The 22,268-nt window shown below is 37.7% G+C and overlaps 2 protein-coding genes across 4 annotated transcripts in view; both read left to right on the top strand.

The window, feature by feature from the left end:
• Grm8 (glutamate metabotropic receptor 8) overlaps positions 1-22,268 on the top strand; it is an 816,920-nt gene that overhangs the window by 676,943 nt on the left and 117,709 nt on the right. The gene's annotated exons all lie outside the window — the stretch shown is intronic.
• LOC126501145 (RNA-binding protein 4B-like) lies at positions 17,821-18,413 on the top strand. The gene has a single exon (XM_050141661.1). It carries the CDS (start codon positions 17,840-17,842, stop codon positions 18,269-18,271), a length of 432 nt encoding a protein of 143 aa, XP_049997618.1. The 5' UTR covers positions 17,821-17,839; the 3' UTR covers positions 18,272-18,413.

Here is a 22,268-nt window from a genome sequence, read left to right on the forward strand (position 1 = left end):
ATTATTTCTTACATATCCTTTTATGATATAAATGCTTGATAAAATTATATAGTGACATGCTGAGTAAATGCTGATTAAATTTTTATTTGTATTCTTGACAGGCCCACCATAGTTGTTGTTCAGTAAACATTTATTGAATATACATACATAATACCCTGATATTTTTCTACAATAAGGTTGGCTATGAGAGATGATCAATGAACATTGAGTAAGAAATACCCTGTGAACTGATTATTTATTCACTAACTACTTTCTGCTAGACAGAATGGTAACCCATTCAGGAATATGTGATTCAATAAGGTGTATTTATAGATATCAAAAGACTTGCCATATATCAAGAGCTACCATACACTCAAGAAACAACAGTAAAAGAATGATTGTTCAGGTGTAGATCAAATAAAAATTTGGGAAACTAAGAGACTCCAGTGGATATCTCTAACTAGAAACCCTGTATAAAGTTTTGTTACATAGATGAAATTAAAAATAGCTCTTAATGAATTTTGTGCCTAAAAGCTGTTGTGAGAGAATATCAGATAGGAAAAAGCATCAATTCACGCAGCTATCCTTTATTTCCTACCACACAATCATTTTTTTCTTCATTCATCCTGTAATAAAACACCTCTGATGTGACATTGCTTTGGTAGATGCTGGGGTAGTTTAAATGTGTCTCAGATTCAGTCCATAATGCCATCTCTGAAACAGCAGTGATGTACAGAAAAAGAAGGAAAACACATACTTCTTGCATGAGCTCTAATACAGCAGACATTTTTCTCTATTATTGTTGATTTAAAGAACAAATTCTTATTAGACAAATAGAAACAATATTCACAAGGAAATGTTGGAAGACTGGAAAATTAGAGAACTATCTTGTTTTCCTCTAGCTGGCTGATAAATTCTAGTGAAGCCAAATCAAAGATGTTTTATATTTTGAATATTTTGACAGGGAGGCCTGATAGTCATAACTTCCCTGCCTTCCTCTTTTCAGACCTCTAACAAAATCAAAGACATCTGCTCTACTCGGTTTTATATACTTATCAATAAGCAGAGTATGGGCTTCAGTAAGTGAGGAAAAGTAAAATGTTGACGTTCTGCTATTTCACAAGATAGTAAAATGGAGCTGGTCCTAGCATATTTTTTTTCTAACTACAGAAAAGCAAACCTTTATTAACGTGTGCATTGTGTATACAAGCTGGGAATAGCCAGCAGCGAGCAATGCCAACACTTTAGACTTGTACTTGGCTTTGCAAAGTTCTTAAGAGAGAACTACAGTTTCATAGGAAGGACAGAACAAAGGAGCAGGTCTATTTCCAGGTGGAAAATGTTAGGAAGACACAAACATGGAAGAAAGATACAGGGTACTTGGTAAAGTTGGTTGCGTACATTCTTGTAGTGTTTCTGTCAGCAGGTAAAGGGTTACAGTTTCTCTAGTGAGAAACGAAGGGTTAATGAACTTCAAAGTTCTGTTGTCCCTAGTGGCCTACTTCTGCTGGACAGATCCATTTCCTAAAGACTCACCCTCCACCTCCCATAAACAGTACCAGTAGCCACCAGGCAGGGAAACAAATGTTCCAAGCATGAGGCGAGGAGATGCTGCTTCGAGCCATGAGCCACACTTTCTAAGTGGGCGGCGTTCTGTAGGCTGACTCCCTGCTGCCCCACATGGTCTCAGCTGCATAGGGTAGCTGGAACTCACAGATCCAAGTTGGCTTTCTCCACTACTGGGCTTGCTTTTTTTTGGTCCTAGCATATTAATGCTGGCATAAGTAGGTAACATAGGCACTCACTACAGTAAGGGTAGAGTCACATGTCATCAAGGGAGCTGAAGGCAAACTGGAACAGAAGATCTAGCCCCAACATCTGTGTACTCAACTCAGATAAAAGCTAAGAAGTTCAAAGGTCAACCCAGAATCAAGGAGAATACATTGATGAAACCCACATGAGATGATACTGGTATGAATTTATCATTCTACTGGCCTTTCCTCCTTAGCATACCTTTTGTACAGAGTTCTGCAATGAGCAGGGCCTATGAGTCTCTGAATAACTTCCTGTACTTAATTTTGAGGAGATGTATTCATGGACTGGCAGCCCCACTGATCCTCCTCAAGGACTTCATGATGCTTGAGGTAAATGGTATGATACTGATAAGGCTTTTGCTAAGCCAATCACAGACACTGATTTCTTTAACAAGCTGAGTGACCCTGAACTCCTAGAATAGAGGCCAATCTGATGAGAGAGCATTGTAGGAAGTATAAAGATGTCTATAAGCTAACATTTTTAGTGTCTCTTTATGGGGACAGTTTTAGTCATGTGTAAGAAATATATTGTGAGATTTCCAGAGTAAGATCACCTTTGAATCTAGGAGGACATTTTGGCAGCAAAAATATATTAACAAAAGAAATTGTTGTTTTATGAATTAGGTAAAGACTTTGAATAATTTTTTTTCTTATTTTATGTAATATTTGAGAGATTCTTTTCACCTTGCCTCATTTACTTATTTGAACCTTGATGGAGGAGGGTCATATGTCTATTGGTTAATAAAGAAATTGCCTTGGCCTTTAATAGGACAGAAAATTAGGTAGGCGGAGTAGACCGAACAGAATGCTGGGAGAAAGAAGCCGAGTCAGGCAGTCGCCATGATTCTCCCACCTGAGACAGATGCACGTTAAGATCTGCCCTGGTAAGCCACCTCATGGTGCTACATAAATTGTTAGAAATGGGTTAATCAAGATGTGAGAGTTAGCCAATAAGAGGCTGGAACTAATGGGCCAGGCAGTATTTAAAAGAATACAGTTTTTATGTAATTATTTCGGGTAAAGCTAGCTGGGAGCCAGGCAGTGGAAAACAGCCCTGCTGCTCCTACAACAGAGTGGTGCCCAAGCCTTTCTTTTTTGTTTAAACAGAAAAAAGTGGAAATGATGTGGGAAAGTCTTCTATTTTGTGTTGATTTCATTGGTTAATAAAGAAACTGCCTTGGCCTTTAATAGGACAGAAAATTAGGTAGGCAGAGTAGACAGAACAGAATGCTGGGAGAAAGAAGCTGAGTCAGGCAGTCGCCATGCCTCTCCTCTCCAAGATGGACACAGGTTAGGATCCTTCCTGGTGGGCCACTACCTCGTGGTGCTACACATATTGTTGGAGGTGGGTTAATCAAGATGTGAGAGTTAGCCAGTAAGAGGATAGAGCTAATGGGCCAAGCAATGTTTAAAAGAATACAGTTTCTGTCTAATTATTTCTGGTAAAGCTAGCTGGGAGCCAGGCGGTGGGAAGCAGCCCTGCCACTCCTACAACAGAACCTCTTCCAGCAAAAAAATAAAAAATAAAGAGATTTAGTAGGTAACTTTTATCCTTCTACAATAAGCAAATGAAGACACAAGATAGAAAGGTTAAAGAGATTTGGTAAATTTCAACTAAGTTGTTCAGTAGAGTAAATGAATGAACTGTGCTGCCCTTTTATAAAGTAGTATACTATATAACATTGTCTGGAGAGAAATTCATGCCTTTTCAAGACAGGTTACTGATGACAACACAAAGGAAGAATTCCACCTCAACCTAACTTGGCAAACCAGCACATTTATTGGAAATTCATATAGGGAGATAGATGAAGAGTTAACTTAAAAGAGCACAAATGACTCAAGGGTAGCTGTGTCACTGAAAAGTCCATCATCATTGTTGATGCTTGACTGTGTCCTAGAGGTTGATGCCCAACATGAAGGCAGTTCCCCAGAATAGTCCTCCTCTCTTCAGCAACTGTCCACGGCATAACCTTGAAGCAGGGCTGTATAAGTCCTATACTTTTCTAGACATCTTGGATGTCTTAAATTTCATGGGGTTCTAGATTCTTAAAAGTTCCTTTCCTTTATCCACAACATAATTAACACTGCAACGCTATGCCTTATCAACTGTGTTTGAATCTGATTATGCATTTAGAAGTTAGATTCAGTATCCACATCCAGTTTGAGGCAGATTTCTACAGTATTCTAATGATATTAATGGCATAGTTACTAGTTTATTTTATAAAATTAGACCCTTAAAATATTCTTGGTACAAACAGGGGAAGTCACAATGGCCTTTTGAAATTCTAAGTCACAGAGGACTACTGAATTCTTTAAATAATAATTAAAATAACCATAAAACAATAAATAAAGCTAAAATAATATGGGGTCAAGTTAGAAAAGGCAAAAGAAAGAACATGATGTGAAGTATGGTATGTCAAAATTAGAAAATGCCTCCCTCTACCAGCTCCAAGGAAGGATAAATGAATATGGGTTTTCCAGACTATTATGGGAACTATCAAGTAGTAAAGATAAGAAAAAAATGGTTTCCAGTACTGATTATAACCTTGGAAAGAGTAAAATAAGTTAGATTCCAACATGATGCATAGAATAAGTAAGGTTAAAATAAGGTTATAAACATAAAATGATACTCTGCAGTAGAAGAATTGCCAGCACAAATCATTTTGTATGGTAGTGCTACTGAAATGTATGTGAACTCTGGATCCTACGGTACTTTTAAAAGCTCAAAGGACTCATCAGTGTTATGTGAAATCAACAATGTACAAGAGAATTACAAGTAAGAACTCAAAAGTATGATCTACGAATAAAATACATAGTCCCCAGCTGTAGATAAAGGTCACTGGCTGGCCCGAGTATAAAACCTAAAAGGAAGAAGTTATAATGCCTGTTGACGGCATCAGATGTCTAGTTTGACCATTTCCCTTGAAGCTGTCGATGTTTAGAGCAGAAAGTTGGATTTTTCACAGGTCTTCCACCCACATGCCTAAGATTACAAACCTTTGTCTCCAATGAACTTGAAGACACCAAAGGTAACATTTTTAGAATGTGTTCTATACTAAAGAGTTAAATAAAACTTCTGAAAATTGTCATAGGCAGGATTTTGTTCACTTCTGAGGCAAGATGTCACTCTTAATAGACCCCAGTCACTTCTCTAATGATGTAGACAACATAATTTGGAGTTAAGGGACTAACTCTCAGCTGGATTTTCAATTTATTAACTCAATAAGTAGTGCCTCAATTCTCTTGCCTATAGAGTTAAGAATTTCTTGTATTAACTAAAATTTCTTCCGAATCTCTGATTTGCAATAGGATATGTCAGATACCTAGGGTGGGTTTTGGATGCGTGTTCTTTTTGTTTATGTGATGTCCAAGTGTTAGGCCCATCTATGCATCCACACAGAGGAGATGCTGGGTGTCTGATCACAGTGGGAAGCCATATGTCTTATTTTCAACGCTGAGTATTTAAAGAAGATTCTTTACCATCTGTGACAACTATACCTGAAATATAAAATGATAATGCTATAGTATTTGTGTTAGCTTTCATTAGAATAAAAAAGGTAAAAATTTACTAAAATGACATGGAGCTTTTATTCTCAGATTTTAATAACCTGTTTTAAAAATAGGGTTGTGCTTCAAATAGTTGGGGGGTGAATTTTCTCCTATTGAATAAACTGAATTTGAAGAATGACAAGTAAATAAGATTAATGTGACTTGTGAAATTATAATTTATTTGAAAAGCACTTTTCCATTAAGATAAAAAGATAGTTTAGGCCTGTGTTCCTGAGGTGCTTTAGTGATGCCCTTTTTGAGATAAATTCAGGTCATGAATGAGCAATAAAGATGAACACAACTTTGTTTTTGTTCTCAGAAAAAGAAAAAAATAAGATGATTTTGGAATTCCCACCATGCCATCTAAAATGTGTTGTGTTCAGCTTTTAACATCAAGACATTCACCCACAGGCACTTATTTGCCCCTTTCCTTGCGCATAGTAAACAGATTTGTGTTGGGAAGTGAATGTCTCAGAATTCAGGCAGTTATGCACCCATACTGCCTCTTTCACAGACAGGGCCTTCCTCATTTCCAGAGACTCCTGAAAGCTTGGTACACTCTTTATACAGTTTCCCATACTGTGTTAAAAGGTGTGCTAAACCTTTCTACTGAGATGAAATCTTGCATCTTCTGTTGGCTGGATAAGCAATGACTGGGCACTGCATGCAAAATGGAATATTTTCAGAGTCATGAAGTTATTGTTAAAAATAATTGGTCTTTGAGGGTTAATACAGTTCTACTGTTCTTGGCCATAGCTACCCACTGGAAAGAACCTATTTTGTAATTTGTAATTCCTCTGAATATTAGGAGATGGTTTCTTTTACATTATTTATTTGCCTAAAATATATGTTGAAAATAATTTCTAAGATGACAGATAATTATATTTCTTGCTTTCGCCAACATTTTCTCAAAACCCTTTGTCAGAGCAGTGTTTCTGTAGGCGTTAAATAGTTGCTACTCATGCATGTGGTGGTTTTCTGGTCACATACACACATGGATATTCGGACAACTATTTTGCTAGTTCTGTCCTTTTCCTCTATATATCATAAATCTTATAACAAGTTAACGTGCATCATGACTGAGAGAAGTGACCATGGGAAGTACTGTTAATTAATTATACCAACTTCAAATTCTTCTAATATGAAGAACATGCAGGAACCAATGCCTCTCACATTCTACTTTGAGAAGTTTGATTCTAAATGATTTTTTTTTTTTTTGGCCTGAGCTGACTTTTACAATTATTCATGTATTTGTTATCTCAATCTAGGATTGAAGTACTTTCTACACATAGGTTCCTTTATTTCGAGCACAGAAATACGAGACTCTAATTTTGGCAGTTGTGAGACCAAGGCAGGAGGATCACATATGCACACCAACCTATGCTACATAGCAAAATCTCTGCCGGCCTAGGCTGTACAGTGAAGATATATGTTGCAAAAAGAAACATGAACAACAAATAAAGAAAATGCCATTTTACAGCAGTAGTTATGATCAGCTATGACCATTTGTTTAGGACAACTCAGCCACTGACAACATAGATCTAAACCAAAAACATGTATTTATGTGCTTCCAAAGGTATGCTTTTAGAAATAACAGAGAAGTAACATCAAGCAGAAACTGGTGATTGGATATGGTGAGCAATGAGAAAGTAAAATGTTGCAGGATTTTAGTAGTTCAGGATGCATAACTAAAGCAGAAAAAGCTTCTCAGAAGTCACATACAAACTCAGTGGACCTAGATTCTGGATCCTAGGAGGTTCTGGACAAGCTGCAGAAAAGCAGGGCATTAGTTAGTTATGAAGTGAACAGCAGACGGAGGAAGTTGGAGAATATTCCTGAAGAAGTAAGGGTTTTGAAAGGAAAGTTGAAGATTCATATAGGAAGTAATGTTGAATGTGGATTCTTTCTGTGTTAGAATCAGATACTGGAAATAAATGTCTTGATTATAACTGGACATTAGAAAGATTAAATCTAGCCATCTATTCAGTTTAAAAAAGATGATCCTTAGAGACAATCATCCCTTATTGGTGCTACTTGGTCACTGAAACTATTAGTGAATATAAATGTATTTAATTTAGAGTTTACTTATTGCAAGAATATTTTTACTTTAATTATAATATATTCTTAGTGACATTCAAAGCCAGGGCCTCATACTTGCTAGTTGAGTAGTCTGCCACTGATCTATAAGCTCACCCTTCTGGAGGATTAACTTGAAGCTAATATTAATGTACTAACATTTTAAAGCTTACATTTTATGAAGGTTGGGGAAATCTGATATTTCATATCCTATCAGGGACAGCAATATTAGATCCTTTTGATAGCTATGTCTACCATAACTATTGAGTCAGTGTATCACATAAATATCTTATTTCTAAAATAGTCAACTTTTGCTATTCCCTTGAACAGTATGTTTTAGAACGGAGAACTGAATCATTTAGTGGATAAAAGCAAAAGATATCCAGGCTTAGCCTCAGTTCACTAGAAAAATGAAAGACCCGCTTACTGTGTCAAAGCTGACAGCCAAGTATTTTGATATCTTTCAGCATCCCTGGATTGACATCTCTTAGTATATAGAGATGCCTTTTTAAATAAGATTTTCTTAAAGATAAAAAATGTTCTGAAGTACAAATCACTTTATAAGCTTCAACAAGTTATATAATTGTAATCTCTTATTTGTGAAGGACATGATATTTTTGAAAAGAAAATACCAGACAAACAAAAACACTAAAAAAATCCCAAACTCTACTTTGTCTCTTTGTTCTTTAGGAGGATTTTTGGCATATTTTGTAGCAAGCATAAATGTAGTCAAAATCAGATTTGAACTTGCTTAGCTTGAAATAAATTATAATATTTTTGTTTCTTATTTCTCTCTATGAAAAATGGAAAAAAAATTCCGTAGCTGTCTTACAGAAGGTCATGCCAATGGAAAATCTCTTATACTGTACTTAAAATAAAATACTTTATAGTCAGTGTTGGCTGAATTTAAGAAATTTCCTCATAGGTCTGTCAATTGATTATGGCATGTTTAAAATAGATAAAGCTGTGATAAAGAGACAAAATAGTCCTTTCATTTGTCTCTGTCTTTTTAAAATGTTATGGATGCCAGCCAAATTGCTATCCTATGGCTGATATATTGTACGAGAAATACGACTGGAAACAAAGAACCGAATTAAAAGCCCAAATTAAAGAATGTTAATTTCTTCATGAATGTATCTTTTTCCGGCTTCCCAATAGATCATATTTAAAGCATATAAATATAGTTGCTTTTAGTCAAAGAAGATCTCTCCATTCAAGAATAAACCCCCACAGCATGGCAGCCATCTGCTAGCGCTCCCTTGTGACTGCCTCCAAACTGCCCAGATTCCCAAATATTAAGTGGAAGGAGAGAAGGGAGCAGCTGTTCTGGAGCTCAGTGCCTGCCTCTGCCCTCCTCACCAACTGGCAAGTACACGGCTCAGCTGGAGTTGCAAACGCAGTGAGTCAAGCTGTGTCCCTGTCTGCAGCAGTAGCTCATGCTCCTAGAACCACTGACCTCTCTCCAGAAATGCCTTCTCCTTTAGCTTATTGACAGTCTGACTTCAGGGTACTTGGTGGGAACGCAGCAGGGAGAAGGAAAGACTGCTCCCCGTGAGATGCATAATTCTTACCAAAGTATCTTCTTTATTATCTCAGTATTATTTCTTTGAGCAATATATCTGGCACAGACCTTTTGTGACATAGATAATATTAAATATATAATTTTATATAGGTTGTATATATCATATATATATAATCTTTTTATTTCTTTCCAATCATCGAGGGTAAATATTGCTGTCTATATAGAACAAGGAAAATATGATTTTACACTATTGCAGAGTTTCTACTCTGTCTTTCAAACAGAAGCATTGCTGCTACCTGTAAGTGGGATGATGAATGGCAAGAGGACCAGCAATAAATGAATCAGCCGTACTGATTCACTCTGACAAGATTAGGAAAAGACAGAATGCATCTAGGAGGTGAAACAGAGGAGAGAGAATGAGCGTTGACTGGGCTTGGTGGGAAGCCCTGAAACATAGAAAAACTGAACAAGGATGTTTAGGGGGAAGCTACAGAGTGACAAAGATGCTTGTCTGGACAAAGGGTGAAACTGAGAGGGAATGACAAACTGATGATTGTGAATATTTTTTGCTTGTTTTGTTTTGCTTTGCTTTGTTTTCAAGACAAGGTTTCTCTGTGTAATAGTCCTGGCTGTCCTGAAACTCACTTTTGTAGACCAAACTGGCCTTGAACTCAAAGAGACCACCTGTTTCTGTCTCTTGAGTTCTTGGATTAAATGTATGCACTGTCAATGCCTGACCATATGAAAACATGTAAGAACTCTTCTATGGAAAAAAGTATTCTGAAGATGGGGAGAAGAAACAAGAATTTAAGAAATTATATTGACCTATCTGTGTTTCATTGGGTTTAATATTTTGTCTCTGCTGAGACATTTCAGTGAATATTTAAGTTGCCTCCAAATCATGCTTTGAATATTTTGACTTTATGCCATAGTTTTGTGAGGTGAATGAGTTCCTGAGGTTTTACCGCTGGAGTGTTAAATGCCATATTTGTGTCTTTTGGAGTGGATCATCATGTAAGACATAGAAAAGAAGTATCACTTCACAGAATTTTAAAGTTTGGACATGTTATAGGCATTTCAAGATGACTAGTTCTTGTCAGTGATTGTTTCTGGAATGTTATACCAAAATTGAAAGGCAGCTTTTCTGTGTGAACATACTTTGTGGGCTGGTGAGATGGCTCAGTGGGTAAAAGCAGTTGTTCTTCAAGTGGTTTGAATCCCCAAAACTCATGTAAAGGATGAACATGTGTAGAGTATCTGTAATGGCAGCTTCCTTAGGTTCATGGGGGCAAACAGAGAGGTTTCAGAAACTTCCAGGTCAGGTAATATAGAATGTACAGCAGAAACACAAGAGAAGCTCTGTCTCAAACAAGAAGAAATAGGAGGATCTACAATCAATATTATGTTCTCACCTATACTTGTACCATAAAAGACATATCCCTGTATACTTATTAATGTGCACATGGATGCCCACATAGACATTACACACACACACACACACACACACACACACACACACACACACACACACATCCTTAAGAGAATAATTACTTGGATTGATATACTATTTGGATTTTAGTTACTTTAAAATAAATAATGTTAAATGAATATACTAAATCAACACTTTCTAGAACGTTCTTTTGACTAAACAAAGAACACACTTAGTCTTGTAAGTTTATTTTTTGAATTTGGTGTATCAAAAATGAGTTACCATTATTCAGTTCATAGTGGACAAAGGAATTCCTTGAATTTCTTATGTCTCAGAATTCTATTTCTAGAAGTTACACCTAAAACACTCAAATGTTGCTAGGAATGTAAAGAAATGATGGGCCAAGATAGAAAATAGGTTCTGAATTATGAATATAGGTTCCTACTGGAACAAGACAGCTGAGGTAAACAGTGAAGGCCACACACTGAGGGATTGCATGTTTGATGTGGATGCTTTCCCAGAGTCAAAGACTGTTTTTACTTAGTAATTTTGAGGAAGACTGCCTTACTGACCTAGAAGAAGAGCAGCAGGAGCAGTGGAGAAAGAATATAGTATATTATTTTTTCAATATTGAGGCTTTGATAATTAAGTTTGACTTACACATAGGCATTTAGACTGTGGGAATACATATCCTGGACCTATGAAAGTAGACTTGCTTTGAAATATTTAAGGGTTCGTACAAGAGCCTACCAATATTATAAGAGAACAGAAAAAAAAAACAAGCACATTTTGCTTTGTTTTTGGAGAAGTTACTAGTGTTTTAAAGGAAAGAGAAGACATGGAAACAGCTGGATGTATTAGACGTGTGTGTGTGTGTGTGTGTGTGTGTGTGTGTCCTGTTCAACTGGGGAAGGGAAGGATGCTGCTTTATGATATAAATTTAACCCTCTTCTGCTATCTGTGAGTAATATTAAGAAGTACTTTGATTAGTCTCAACATTTTGGTGGGGATATATTTGATGTCAACCTGTAGAAGAATGAAAATAGACTCATATCTATCACAATGCACAAAACTCAAGTCCAAATGGATTAAAGACCTCAATATCAGTCCAAACACAATGAACATGATAGAATAGAAAGTGGGAAGTACTCTACAACACATTGGCACAGGAGACCACTTCCTACGTATAACCCCGGCAGCACAGACATTAAGGGCCTCATTGAATAAATGGGACCTCCTGAGACTGAGAAGCTTCTGTAAAGCAAAGGACACTGTCACTAAGACACAAAGACAACCCACTGACTGGGAGAAGATCTTCACCAACCCTGCAACTGACAAAAGACTGATCTCCAAAATATATAAAGAACTCAAGAAACTATATCGTAAAAGGCTAATCAAACCAATTACAAAATGGGGCACTGAGCTGAACAGAGATCTCTCAAAAGAAGAAGTTCAAATGGCCATAAGACACTTAAGGAAATGCTCAACTTCCTTAGCGATCAGGGAAATGCAAATCAAGACAACGTTAAGATACCATCTTACACCTGTCAGAATGGCTAAAATCAAAACACCAATGATAGCCTTTGCTGGAGAGGTTGTGGAGAAAGGGGTACACTCATCCATTGCTGGTGGGAATGCAAACTTGTGCAACCACTTTGGAAAGCAGTGTGGCGGTTTCTCAGAAAATTCGGGATCAACCTACCCATGGACCCAGCAATACCACTCTTGGGAATATACCCAAGAGAGGCCTTATCACACAACAAAAGTATATGCTCTACTATGTTCATAGCAGCATTGTTTGTAATAGCCAGAACCTGGAAACAACCTAGATGCCCTTCAATTGAAGAATGGATGAAGAAAGTATGGAATATATACATATTAGAGTACTACTCAGCAGTAAAAAACAAGGACTTCTTGAAGTTTGCATACAAATGGATGGAAATAGAAAACACTATACTGAGTGAGGTAAGCCAGACGCAAAAAGAGGAACATGGGATGTATTCACTCATATTTGGTTTCTAGCCATAAACAAAGGAAATTGAGCCTATAATTAGTGATCCTAGAGAAGCTAAATAAGAAGGAGAACCCAAAGAAAAACATATAGGCATCCTCCTGAATATTAACCTTCATCAGGCGATGAAAGGAGACAGAGACAGAGACCCACATTGGAACACCGGACTGAAATCTCAAGGTCCAAATCAGGAGAAGAAGGAAAGAGAGCACAAGCAAGGAACTCAGGACCCCGAGGGGTGCACCCACACACTGAGACAATGGGGATGTTTTATCGGGAACTTACCAAGGCTAGCTGGCCTGGATCTGAAAAAGCCTGGGATAAAACCAGGCTCGCTGAACATAGCACACAATGAGGACTACTGAGAACTCAAGAACAATGGCAATGGGTTTTTGATCCTACTGCACGTATTGGCTTTGTGGGAGCCTAGGCAGTTTGAATGCTCACCTTACTAGACCTGGATGAAGGTGGGTGGTCCTTGGACTTCCCACAGGGCAGGGAACCCTGATTGCTCTTTGGGCTGATGAGGGAGGGGAACTTGATTGGTGGAGGGGGAGGGAAATGGGAGGCGGTGGTGGGGAAGAGACAGAAATCTTTAATAAATAAATAAAAAATATTTGTGATGAGAAAAAAAGATACTATGCAGTGCCTGACCTAGTTCCCACAGTACACTGGCTTTGCAGGTTGTAGCAGTTTGAATAAAATTGGCCCCCAAAAGCTCATATAGGAAGTGGTACTATAAGAAAGTGTGGCATTTTTTGAGTAAGTGTGGTCTTGTTGAAGAAAGTGGGTCACCGTGGGGCAGGCTTTGAGGTCTTTTCTGCTGAAGCTATTCCAGTTCATTTCCTGTTTCCTGTGGCTCAAGATGTAGGACTCTCAGCTCCTTCTCCAGCACCATGTAATCCTACATGCCACCATGTTCCACCATGATGATAATGGATTAAATCTCTGAAACTGTAAGCACCCCACTGAATGTTTTCTTTTATAAGAGTTGCCATGGTCATGGGTGTTTCTTCACAGCCATTGAAACCCTAATATACAAGTGTAAGTACATTTCCAAATATGGGGATCCGGAGTCATAAAATAAAAAGTCTGTATCATAATTACACAGCTCTCTCATTTGTGAGAGACTGCATCATATTATATAGTAGCTGCATCCATCACATTTCTTCTTATGAACCATCTGTGAGATGTGTAGATGCAAGTCAAGGATAGTGTTGACAATAAGAAAGTCTAGAAGTGTGCTTGTTTAAAGGTCTTAAAATACCAATAGGAAATTAAATTATTACAATAAGAAATGTAAATACATGAAAATGTGTCAAACTCTCATTATGTCTTAGGTACTATAATGTATTTGTTTTCTGAAGCGATGATGGCTCATAAATATGAGTACCATGATCTTATAATGTCAGAAACATAGTGTACATAAGCAAACAGTTTATTGTCTCCTCTATGATTATCACAGTATATCAGTATTTTTAACCCTATTAGGTGTGAAGACAAATGGGTCTAGAATCAAATGTCCTTTACTTCTTAAAGAATCAGTTGTTTACCACTATGGTACTCTATGGTAGTGCAAAGTTAACTGCTCTGTAAAGAACAACCAAACAAATTAACAGTATCAAGCCAGTTCTTAGATGGAGCATGGGGTTCAGTATCTCTGAGAGGACTGTGATATCTGTTATGCTATTTTTGCCAAACAGAGTAGGTACTCGTGCAGGATCTTCTACACAGGAAGTGCCAATTTCACACTTCAGCAGTCAAGTCAGTCAATAGCATCTGACAATGGATGTACTCTAGGCCAATGTGCAAAGCAAACTCTTCAAGCATTTTTGTTATTGTTATTTCAAGGAAAAAATAGAATAAACTTTATATTTGATTTTTAAAAATAAAAGAGATATAAGAGAAGTTTAGTGGCCTGGGTAGATTTCAGATCTCCAATCACTTAGAGATTTAATTTTCTAGAAAACCAAACAAACAAGCAAACAAAAACCTGAAATTACATACACTGGAAAACACATAAATTAAAGTGCTGACTCATATAGCCACCAAGGAAATCAGTGTAGTGGTTCCCTGGGAAGATGGGAACTGATTTGCCTCAAGATCTGGTTACATTACTCCTGGGTTGTTAACCAAAGGACTTTTAATCCTGCAATAGAGACACTTACTCAACCTGGTTTTTATTGCTCTGTTCATAATAGCCAGAAATTGGGAACAACCTAGATGTCCCTCAAGAGATAACTGGATAAATAAAACGTGGTACATTTAGACAGTGGAGTATCACTAAATGTTTTAAAAATAAAGTCATGTAATTTGCAGACAAATGGATAGAACTAGAAAAAAATCATTGTGCGTGAGGCAATTCACACTCAGAAAGATAAATATGGTATATATTTGCTTATATGTAAATATTCATGTTTATGTCAATGAAAACCAAACTATAATCCATAGAATCACACAAGTTAAGTATAGAATAAGGGCTGGAGAAGAGATACAGATCTCTCTAGGAAATGGAAGCATAATAGTACAGAAAACGGGAAAACTAGAAAGGGAGGGATAGTGGAAAAAGAGAGAGGTGAGGGATGGAATACTAGGAGATACAGCTAAATTAAGTGCTGATTGAGGAGCAGAATGGGAAACCAATACACTAGAAGTGTCCTAAAGTATATACGCATATGAAAATGATCTTCATTAAACATGACAGAGCCCCATCTGGATATGTCTTGTTATCAAGTAAAACTTCCATTATGGGGAATAGGTTACAATAATCTACTTGGGTTGTAGGTCAAAGAGGTCCCAAGAGAATCCAAAACAACCCAGGCTGTTGCCGAGTATATAGGTTGTGTCTACAAACTGACTGATGGCAAGGCCCCATTGCTGAAGACAACATCTATACAAACTCACTGAACATGGAGAAGTCGAGCTGGTTGGTGCCTACCAAGAGCCTTCACCCCTATGGGCTAGCATCTTTGGTATAAGAAAGGCACTCTGCACACTACCAAATGAGAAACATAAGCACCAACAAAGCTAAAAGCTCTATATCTACACTAATGTCTTGCTGGCAAAATACGCGAGGGTAATGTTGGCACAACCCTTGTGAGATTATCCAGCCTATATATGACTTGATGTGAAGTCCACTCCACAAGACAGAACTCATACCTGACTCTGCCGAGGTGACCAAGAACCTGAGACTAGAGAGCCCAGGGACCTAGAGAAGAAACAAGTACTACTGTTCTCTGCGGCGAACTCCCTGATCAGCAGGAAGGAACAGCCACCAGGCGAGGATTCTTCCCAAATCACGCTTTATGGGAGCCTCTTGGTTATAGGGAGAGCAGGAAGCGAGGGGCCCCGAGCTCTGAGCTGCAGCTGCTTATATAGGGAGTCTGCCTAGCAACCTTTGATACTTTGATACTTTAACTGCTTTTCGGGAGACCCACCAGCCGGAAAGAAAGCAGGGGAACATCCCTGTCAATTACAGACCACAAACAAGGAAGTTCCCCTGCCGGTCAGGGGAAGTGTGGGCAGCTAGATCACAACAACTCACCCTGTTTTCTGGTGGAAGAACTGCAACCTTTATTATACTCAAATCGGCTCCCAGCAGTTCTCCTAAAGGAATGTCATGAGAAAATAGCTCCTAATGACATTCTGCTATACTCAGATCATTGCCTTACTCAGCCATCATCAGAGAAGCTTCCTTCTGCAGCAGATGGAAACAAACATAGAGACCCACAGCCAGACACTGTGCAGTTAGAGACCTCAGAACAGGCAGCCCTAAAGAAGATGTCTCCATAAAATCCTTCCTCTGAGGGCTCAAAGAACCCTGTAAGAGGAGGCAGAAAAAGCTTAAGAGTGAGAGGGCGTGGAGGACACCAAGGAACCAAGGCTTTCTAAACACAACAGAGTTGGCACACATAGGAACTCAGAGACGGAGGCGGTATGAACAGGGTCCAAGGGTCCATACCAGATGGGATCCTATAGCTAACAGGAGAAGTAGACACATGCTCCATGTGTTTACTGGAGATAAGCCAGAAGTTATCTCCAGTTGATAACTACTTGCAAATGAAGATTCAGTTTTCTGCAAGGGAAGCTCACTGGGAAACTACCCTTAGGGTTCGGCTGCCTGACCTGAAGTAGATGTTCAACAACAACAACAAAGCAACCCAATGGCATCTATAGAGTTTCCTTGTCTAAAAATAGACTGACAAGACTTTTTCTTTTCTTTTTCATTTTACATTTTTTTCTTTTCCCTTCCTCCTTTTTCTTCTTCTTCTTCTTCTTCTTCTTCTTCTTCTTCTTCTTCTTCTTCTTCTTCTTCTTCTTCTTCCTTCCTTCCTTCCTTCCTTTCCCTTCTTTTTTTAAAATTTGTTCTTTTATCTTACCCTACAGGTCCCTTGGATATTTATTATAGCTTCAAGTTTTATGTTTTAATGGGATTCCTGAGTGTGTGAACAAGAGTGTCTCTGAGTCTATGTCTTTTCTAGTCCTTCTAGATTCTTTTCCTTCTGTTTGTTTTGTTGCACCCAATGTGGGTTTTTTGTTTTACTTTTTCATATTCTATTAATATACTATATTGACCTGTATTTTATTATCCTCTAGAAACCTGTTTGTTTCCTAGCAAGAGACAGAAAGGGAGTAATTGCAGATGAGAGGTGATATGGAGAGGAACTGGGAGGAGTAAAGTGAGGAGAATCTGTAATTAAAACATATTTCATTATAAATCTATTTTTAATGAAAGTAAAAAAGAGTCCTGAAAAAAAAAGAGTCCTGTACTGAAGATAAAACTTCTCCACTGTCTATATATAATATAGAGGGAAAAGCTTGAGCTCCTAAGAACAGGGACTTTTGCATCTGTCTTTGGAATGTATTCATGGCAAGTAAGTAGTTATTTATCTGCCTTGATTGCATTAATTGTATCTTTATTTCATATGCCAGGCATTCTGTGTTTCTCCTGCCATACAGTACTCCCAGTAACTGGATGACTTGCTGCCCTTCAGTGAGTGAAGATAAAGTCTCTAGACACAACTATTGAAGGACTGTAGCCTAGCTGATAGCAGTGTGTTTGCTTATGTTTGTTATTGTTAAGCATTCAGTATTCGTCCAGTAGGAATAGTGATGTGTTTGAAGTGGAGTTTTATGGATTTGTTTTACTTGAACCAGAGTCTCATATATTGTGTTTTGTCTTGAATATGATATGTAGCTAAAAAATAAGTTTGAACTCATCCTCCTGGGTCTGACTTATCCCAAGGGCTGTGACTATAGATGCATACCACTAAAAATGGTTTATTGTGAGAACCGTCCACACTGTGAGGAGGAGGATCTGCAGATTTCCATGTGGTGAGAGACTCCAAATCCTTCTGTGTTCTTTATTAAAACTTCCCTGACTCCCTTGGACGTCAGGGCTGCCCTAGTGGGGTCGCTGAGAGCCGACTCCGGTCTCGACTTTGTGCGGCTGTGTGGAAATGGTGAAGCTGTTCATTGGAAATCTTCCCCGGGAAGCCACAGAGCAAGAGATCCGCTCACTCTTCCAGCAGTACGGGAAGGTGCTGGAATGTGACATCATTAAGAACTATGGCTTTGTGCACATAGAGGACAAGACGGCCGCTGAGGATGCCATACGCAACCTACAACACTACAAACTGCACGGAGTGAACATCAATGTGGAAGCCAGCAAGAATAAGAGCAAAGCTTCAACCAAGTTACATGTGGGCAACATCAGTCCCACTTGTACCAACCAAGAGCTTCGGGCCAAGTTTGAGGAGTATGGCCCAGTCATTGAATGTGACATTGTGAAAGATTATGCCTTTGTACACATGGAGCGGGCAGAGGATGCAGTGGAGGCCATCAGAGGCCTTGACAACACAAAGTTTCAAGGTGGGATGTGTGTGGGCTGAAATTCCGAGCTGCGGTTGTGCATGAGAATACACCCTTCGTGGTACCCCATCTCCGGGACTTTCTCTGCTCTGTGCATTCAGTCCCTCAGGAACCATGGACCTTAATTTACCTTGTTAAGTTCAGACTTTCTTTTCCTGTTCTCTTTCCTGCTCAATTTCCTGTTCTCCTGTTTATTCTTCTGTAGCTTCCCATTCATGTTCTGTTTTCCCAGCATGCCTCCTGTGCAGGAACTGGTAGGGGTTGTGCTGTCTCTTCCCTGCTTCCTGACCTTGCTGAGAATCACTGCTCCTCCAGGTTTTCTTTTTTGGCCCAAAGGCTAGTCCTAGAGATTTGGATCACTTTCCAGTGAAATAAATGGTTTCTCAAATTAGAAAAAAAAAATGGTTTATTGCATGGGTACATTTTCTGAACCTAGAAATTATACACACGCACGCACACACACACACACAAACACCACACACACAAACATATATTTTGCACATAAGATGGTGATAATGGCAGTATTTCTTTAAATGCTACTTTTCTGTTTTAAATTATCTTTTAATTCGGTTTGATATTGGAAAAAATATTTGAGTAGAACCTAAGAATTTTTTAATTGTACCACTGCAGATCAAAGGAAAAAATATCCTTTATTTTATCATAATTTGAGGTATTACATTAGATATTATTTTTGTTTTAAATATTTAATTTATTAGGTTTTTATTGAGTTAATAAACAAATTTAATGTAAAATTTTGCTTTTCATTTCATTCTCATCATTTCCCAATATCTGATATAATTCCCAAAAATATGATATAATTTTGAAATTTGAATTTTTTGACATGGTGAATTTTTTCCCACACCCAAATATATACATGTCAATTTCTGGTTCCTACATTATAACATAAATCTTATGACATATATTATCACTCCATTTATTATAAAATAATCATAAAACATATGTAGTATACATAATGCACACACACACTTGCATTTTCTGTTTTCTCCTGTGACTTCATCACTGAAAAAAAAATCTCCATCACCCAGCACCTATTCACTGACAATAGTTTGAGTGAAGAAGGGAGATCTTGTGTGATATGGGAGGGTCTTCTGTTTTGTGTTGATTTCATTGGTTAATAAAGAAACTACCTTGGCCATTTGATAGGCCAGCCCTTAGGTGGGTGGAGTAGACAGAACAGAATGCTGGGAGGAAGAGGAAAGTGAGGCAGACACCATGCCTCTCCTCTCCAAGATGGACATAGGTTAAGATCCTTCCTGGTAAGCCACCACCTCGTGGTGCTACACAGATTACTAAATATGGGTTAAAGCAAGATATGAGAATTAGCCAATAAGAGGCTGAAACTAATGGGCCAGGCAGTGATTAAATGAATATAATTTCTGTGTTGTTATTTCTGGGGCTAAGCTAACTGTGCAGGAGTCAGGCGGGATGAAAAGCAGGCCCGCTCCCATCATTACACTTCTGAGTCTTTCCATATTAGCAATTGTTTAGTTGTTTATAAACCCACAGGGAGGAATGGAAATTACGAGTCCAAGTCCCTGCTCCATCCAGAGTTCTGCTGGGCACTTTGTGATACAGGTAATCACAGCAGGTGTGAGCATTCATTAATGTAACAGCCATATTCTGTCCAGGAAATAGTATGACACACTCCTCATTCTTTGGCATTTTTTTCTATTCTATCTTTTTGTTCCAAAAGCCTTATAAGGCATCATGCAGATATCAAAGTTACTGATGAAAACTAAAGAGTCACTTGCTTTCAGCACTCTGACAGGTCTCTGCAGAAATGACTTCACTCAGAAAGAAGCTTCTTGACTATCTATGTGTATAAACACAAATATTTTGAAGGCACTTTTATGAATACAATGAGTTCATTTAACAGTAGTGGATTCCCCATTTTGGACGTATGAATGCCTTAGGCATGGACTTTTGATCATGTTTACAGTGTAAAGGATGAATTTCTTCCTTTAGGGGCAGGTATCAAATCAATTTTAAACTAGCTGGCTACAATCATAGTAGGCATGCATCTATTGAACCAGTGCACACATCTTGTCTGGCAGGTTGGCATTGCACAACTGGGTAAGACTGATGATGTCTCACTCGTTTCTCTTCTAGAAGCTTACCTAGCTCTGTCCAGCACTGTGAAGCTAGCTAGCCAGCTAACTTCCAACTTAGTTCCACATTAAAGTCTCTATGATCCATAAGCAGTGTGGTGTAGAACAATCATCTTCTAGTGAGCAAACAAGAACAGAGACAGAATATTATATTACTTTGGGATCTCAAGGAACTTCCTGACCAAAAATATAAAGGGAAGTAGCTAAATTAGATTTTTTTTTTTTAATGTAGAAGGCTACCTTATTTTCCTACAATACCAATAAGGTTTGCTTTTATTGATTGCTTAGCTGTTTGTGGATACTACTTTAAGTAATTTCATTAAGATTAGACTAAATTTCCTCTAATGTTTGGAAAGTAGATGGATATTTATATATCTGGATAGGTGATCAAAAAGGTCACAGAAAGATAAGGCATAATTTTGGCAGGGGTAGAGGATGCTTTATTAATAAAAAAAGACAAAAGGCATGGTATAAATCAGTATTTACTGATTTCCTTTTCAATTTCTGTCTGAGAAGTCCTGAGATTCTCTGCTTATGAGTAAAGTGTTAATCAAAAGATATGGTTATTATTTCCTGGTCTTTTATACTCTATCATTCTTTATATTGACTTTATTTTCAGATAAGTCTCTAGTGTCAATTAAGTCTCTAAATCTCAGATTAATTCCTGATTTATGGTAGGCTTTCATGGAGTTCCCCTTGGGGAGCTTAGTACCTGATTCCTCTAGGATGGATTAGCTGGAAGAAGTACTGTCTTGGTAATTCTTATAGGCTGAGGTGTTGAGAAGAATCAAAAGAATGCTCCTCACATTTTTACTAATTTTAGAATTTGGTGACAGTCAAAGAAAGGTGTTTCAAGAGCTCTTCAACTTTCCAAAAGTGTATAATAGGAATAGTATTAGAGTAAATTATTCATTACTTCTATTTCCAAAAATATATTTAAAGATTTCAAGTCTTTGTGGGTTGGGTGAGTTGCTACCGTAGTATGGGACAAATTTCTAATTTCTAGTTTATTTTATATTCATGATATGAGCAAGGCTATTACTGCTGAGATAGGTTGCTGCTTAAGACCTCATTATTTAAGAAATACTTTACTTGACAGACACTGAAATTTTATTTCATATTTCATGCTTATTGATGCAAGGATTATTCAACTAATGCTATTTTATACTATATCCTACTACAAGAGTACATGTGAGCTAAAATATAAAATAGTAACTGAAGGTAAAAATATAAATATATGATGTGGACATTAGAAATGTACTGATTGATAGAATTTTTTTAAAAAAGAAAAGTAGCTGAGGAAGAAAAAAATCTAATAGAAAGCTGAAGAAAGAATTGTGAGCTTTACATGTCAAGCATACTGGAATCATGGGATCTACTCTGGAGCCAAAGAAGGTTAAACAGAAACAGGCAAGGTGGTGGTGGCACATGCCTTCAATCCCAGCACTCTGGAGGCAGACACAGGCTGGATCTGAGTTCGAGACCAGCCTGGACTACAGAGTGTGTTCCAGGTCAGTCATGGCTATGCAGAGAAATCCTGTCTTGAAAAACCAAAAAGGAAAAAAAAAAAAAAAAAAAAAGAATAAAGAATAAGAAAAAGAAAAGAAAAAGGAAGAGAAAAAATACAAACTGTCCAGGTCACAATATCTAGGTGAATAGACAAAAATCCCATTCAAATGAATTTGAAGAGGGAATTTTGATCCCATAGAGATAGGATACTTTTCAGAGCATGATAGATAACTCCGAGTAATTTTAAGGACTGGACTTTTTAAAAGAATATTGTTTAAATCTAAAAAGCTTATAGATCCCTGTCTCAAAATAAACTGACACAGAGAAACAAAAATCGAACAAAAAGCCTGTTAGATCTTTGGTGGGCTTTGGAACCTGT

The sequence above is a fragment of the Alexandromys fortis genome, unplaced genomic scaffold (assembly GCF_014885135.2).
Source record: "Alexandromys fortis isolate MF-2015 unplaced genomic scaffold, M_Fortis_MF-2015_v1.1 scaffold_44, whole genome shotgun sequence".
Classification (NCBI taxonomy): domain Eukaryota; kingdom Metazoa; phylum Chordata; class Mammalia; order Rodentia; family Cricetidae; genus Alexandromys; species Alexandromys fortis.

Bases quoted from the DNA above. Each gene is read 5' to 3' on its own strand.
- LOC126501145 (XM_050141661.1), top strand. From the start codon at position 17,840: ATGGTGAAGCTGTTCATTGGAAATCTTCCCCGGGAAGCCACAGAGCAA.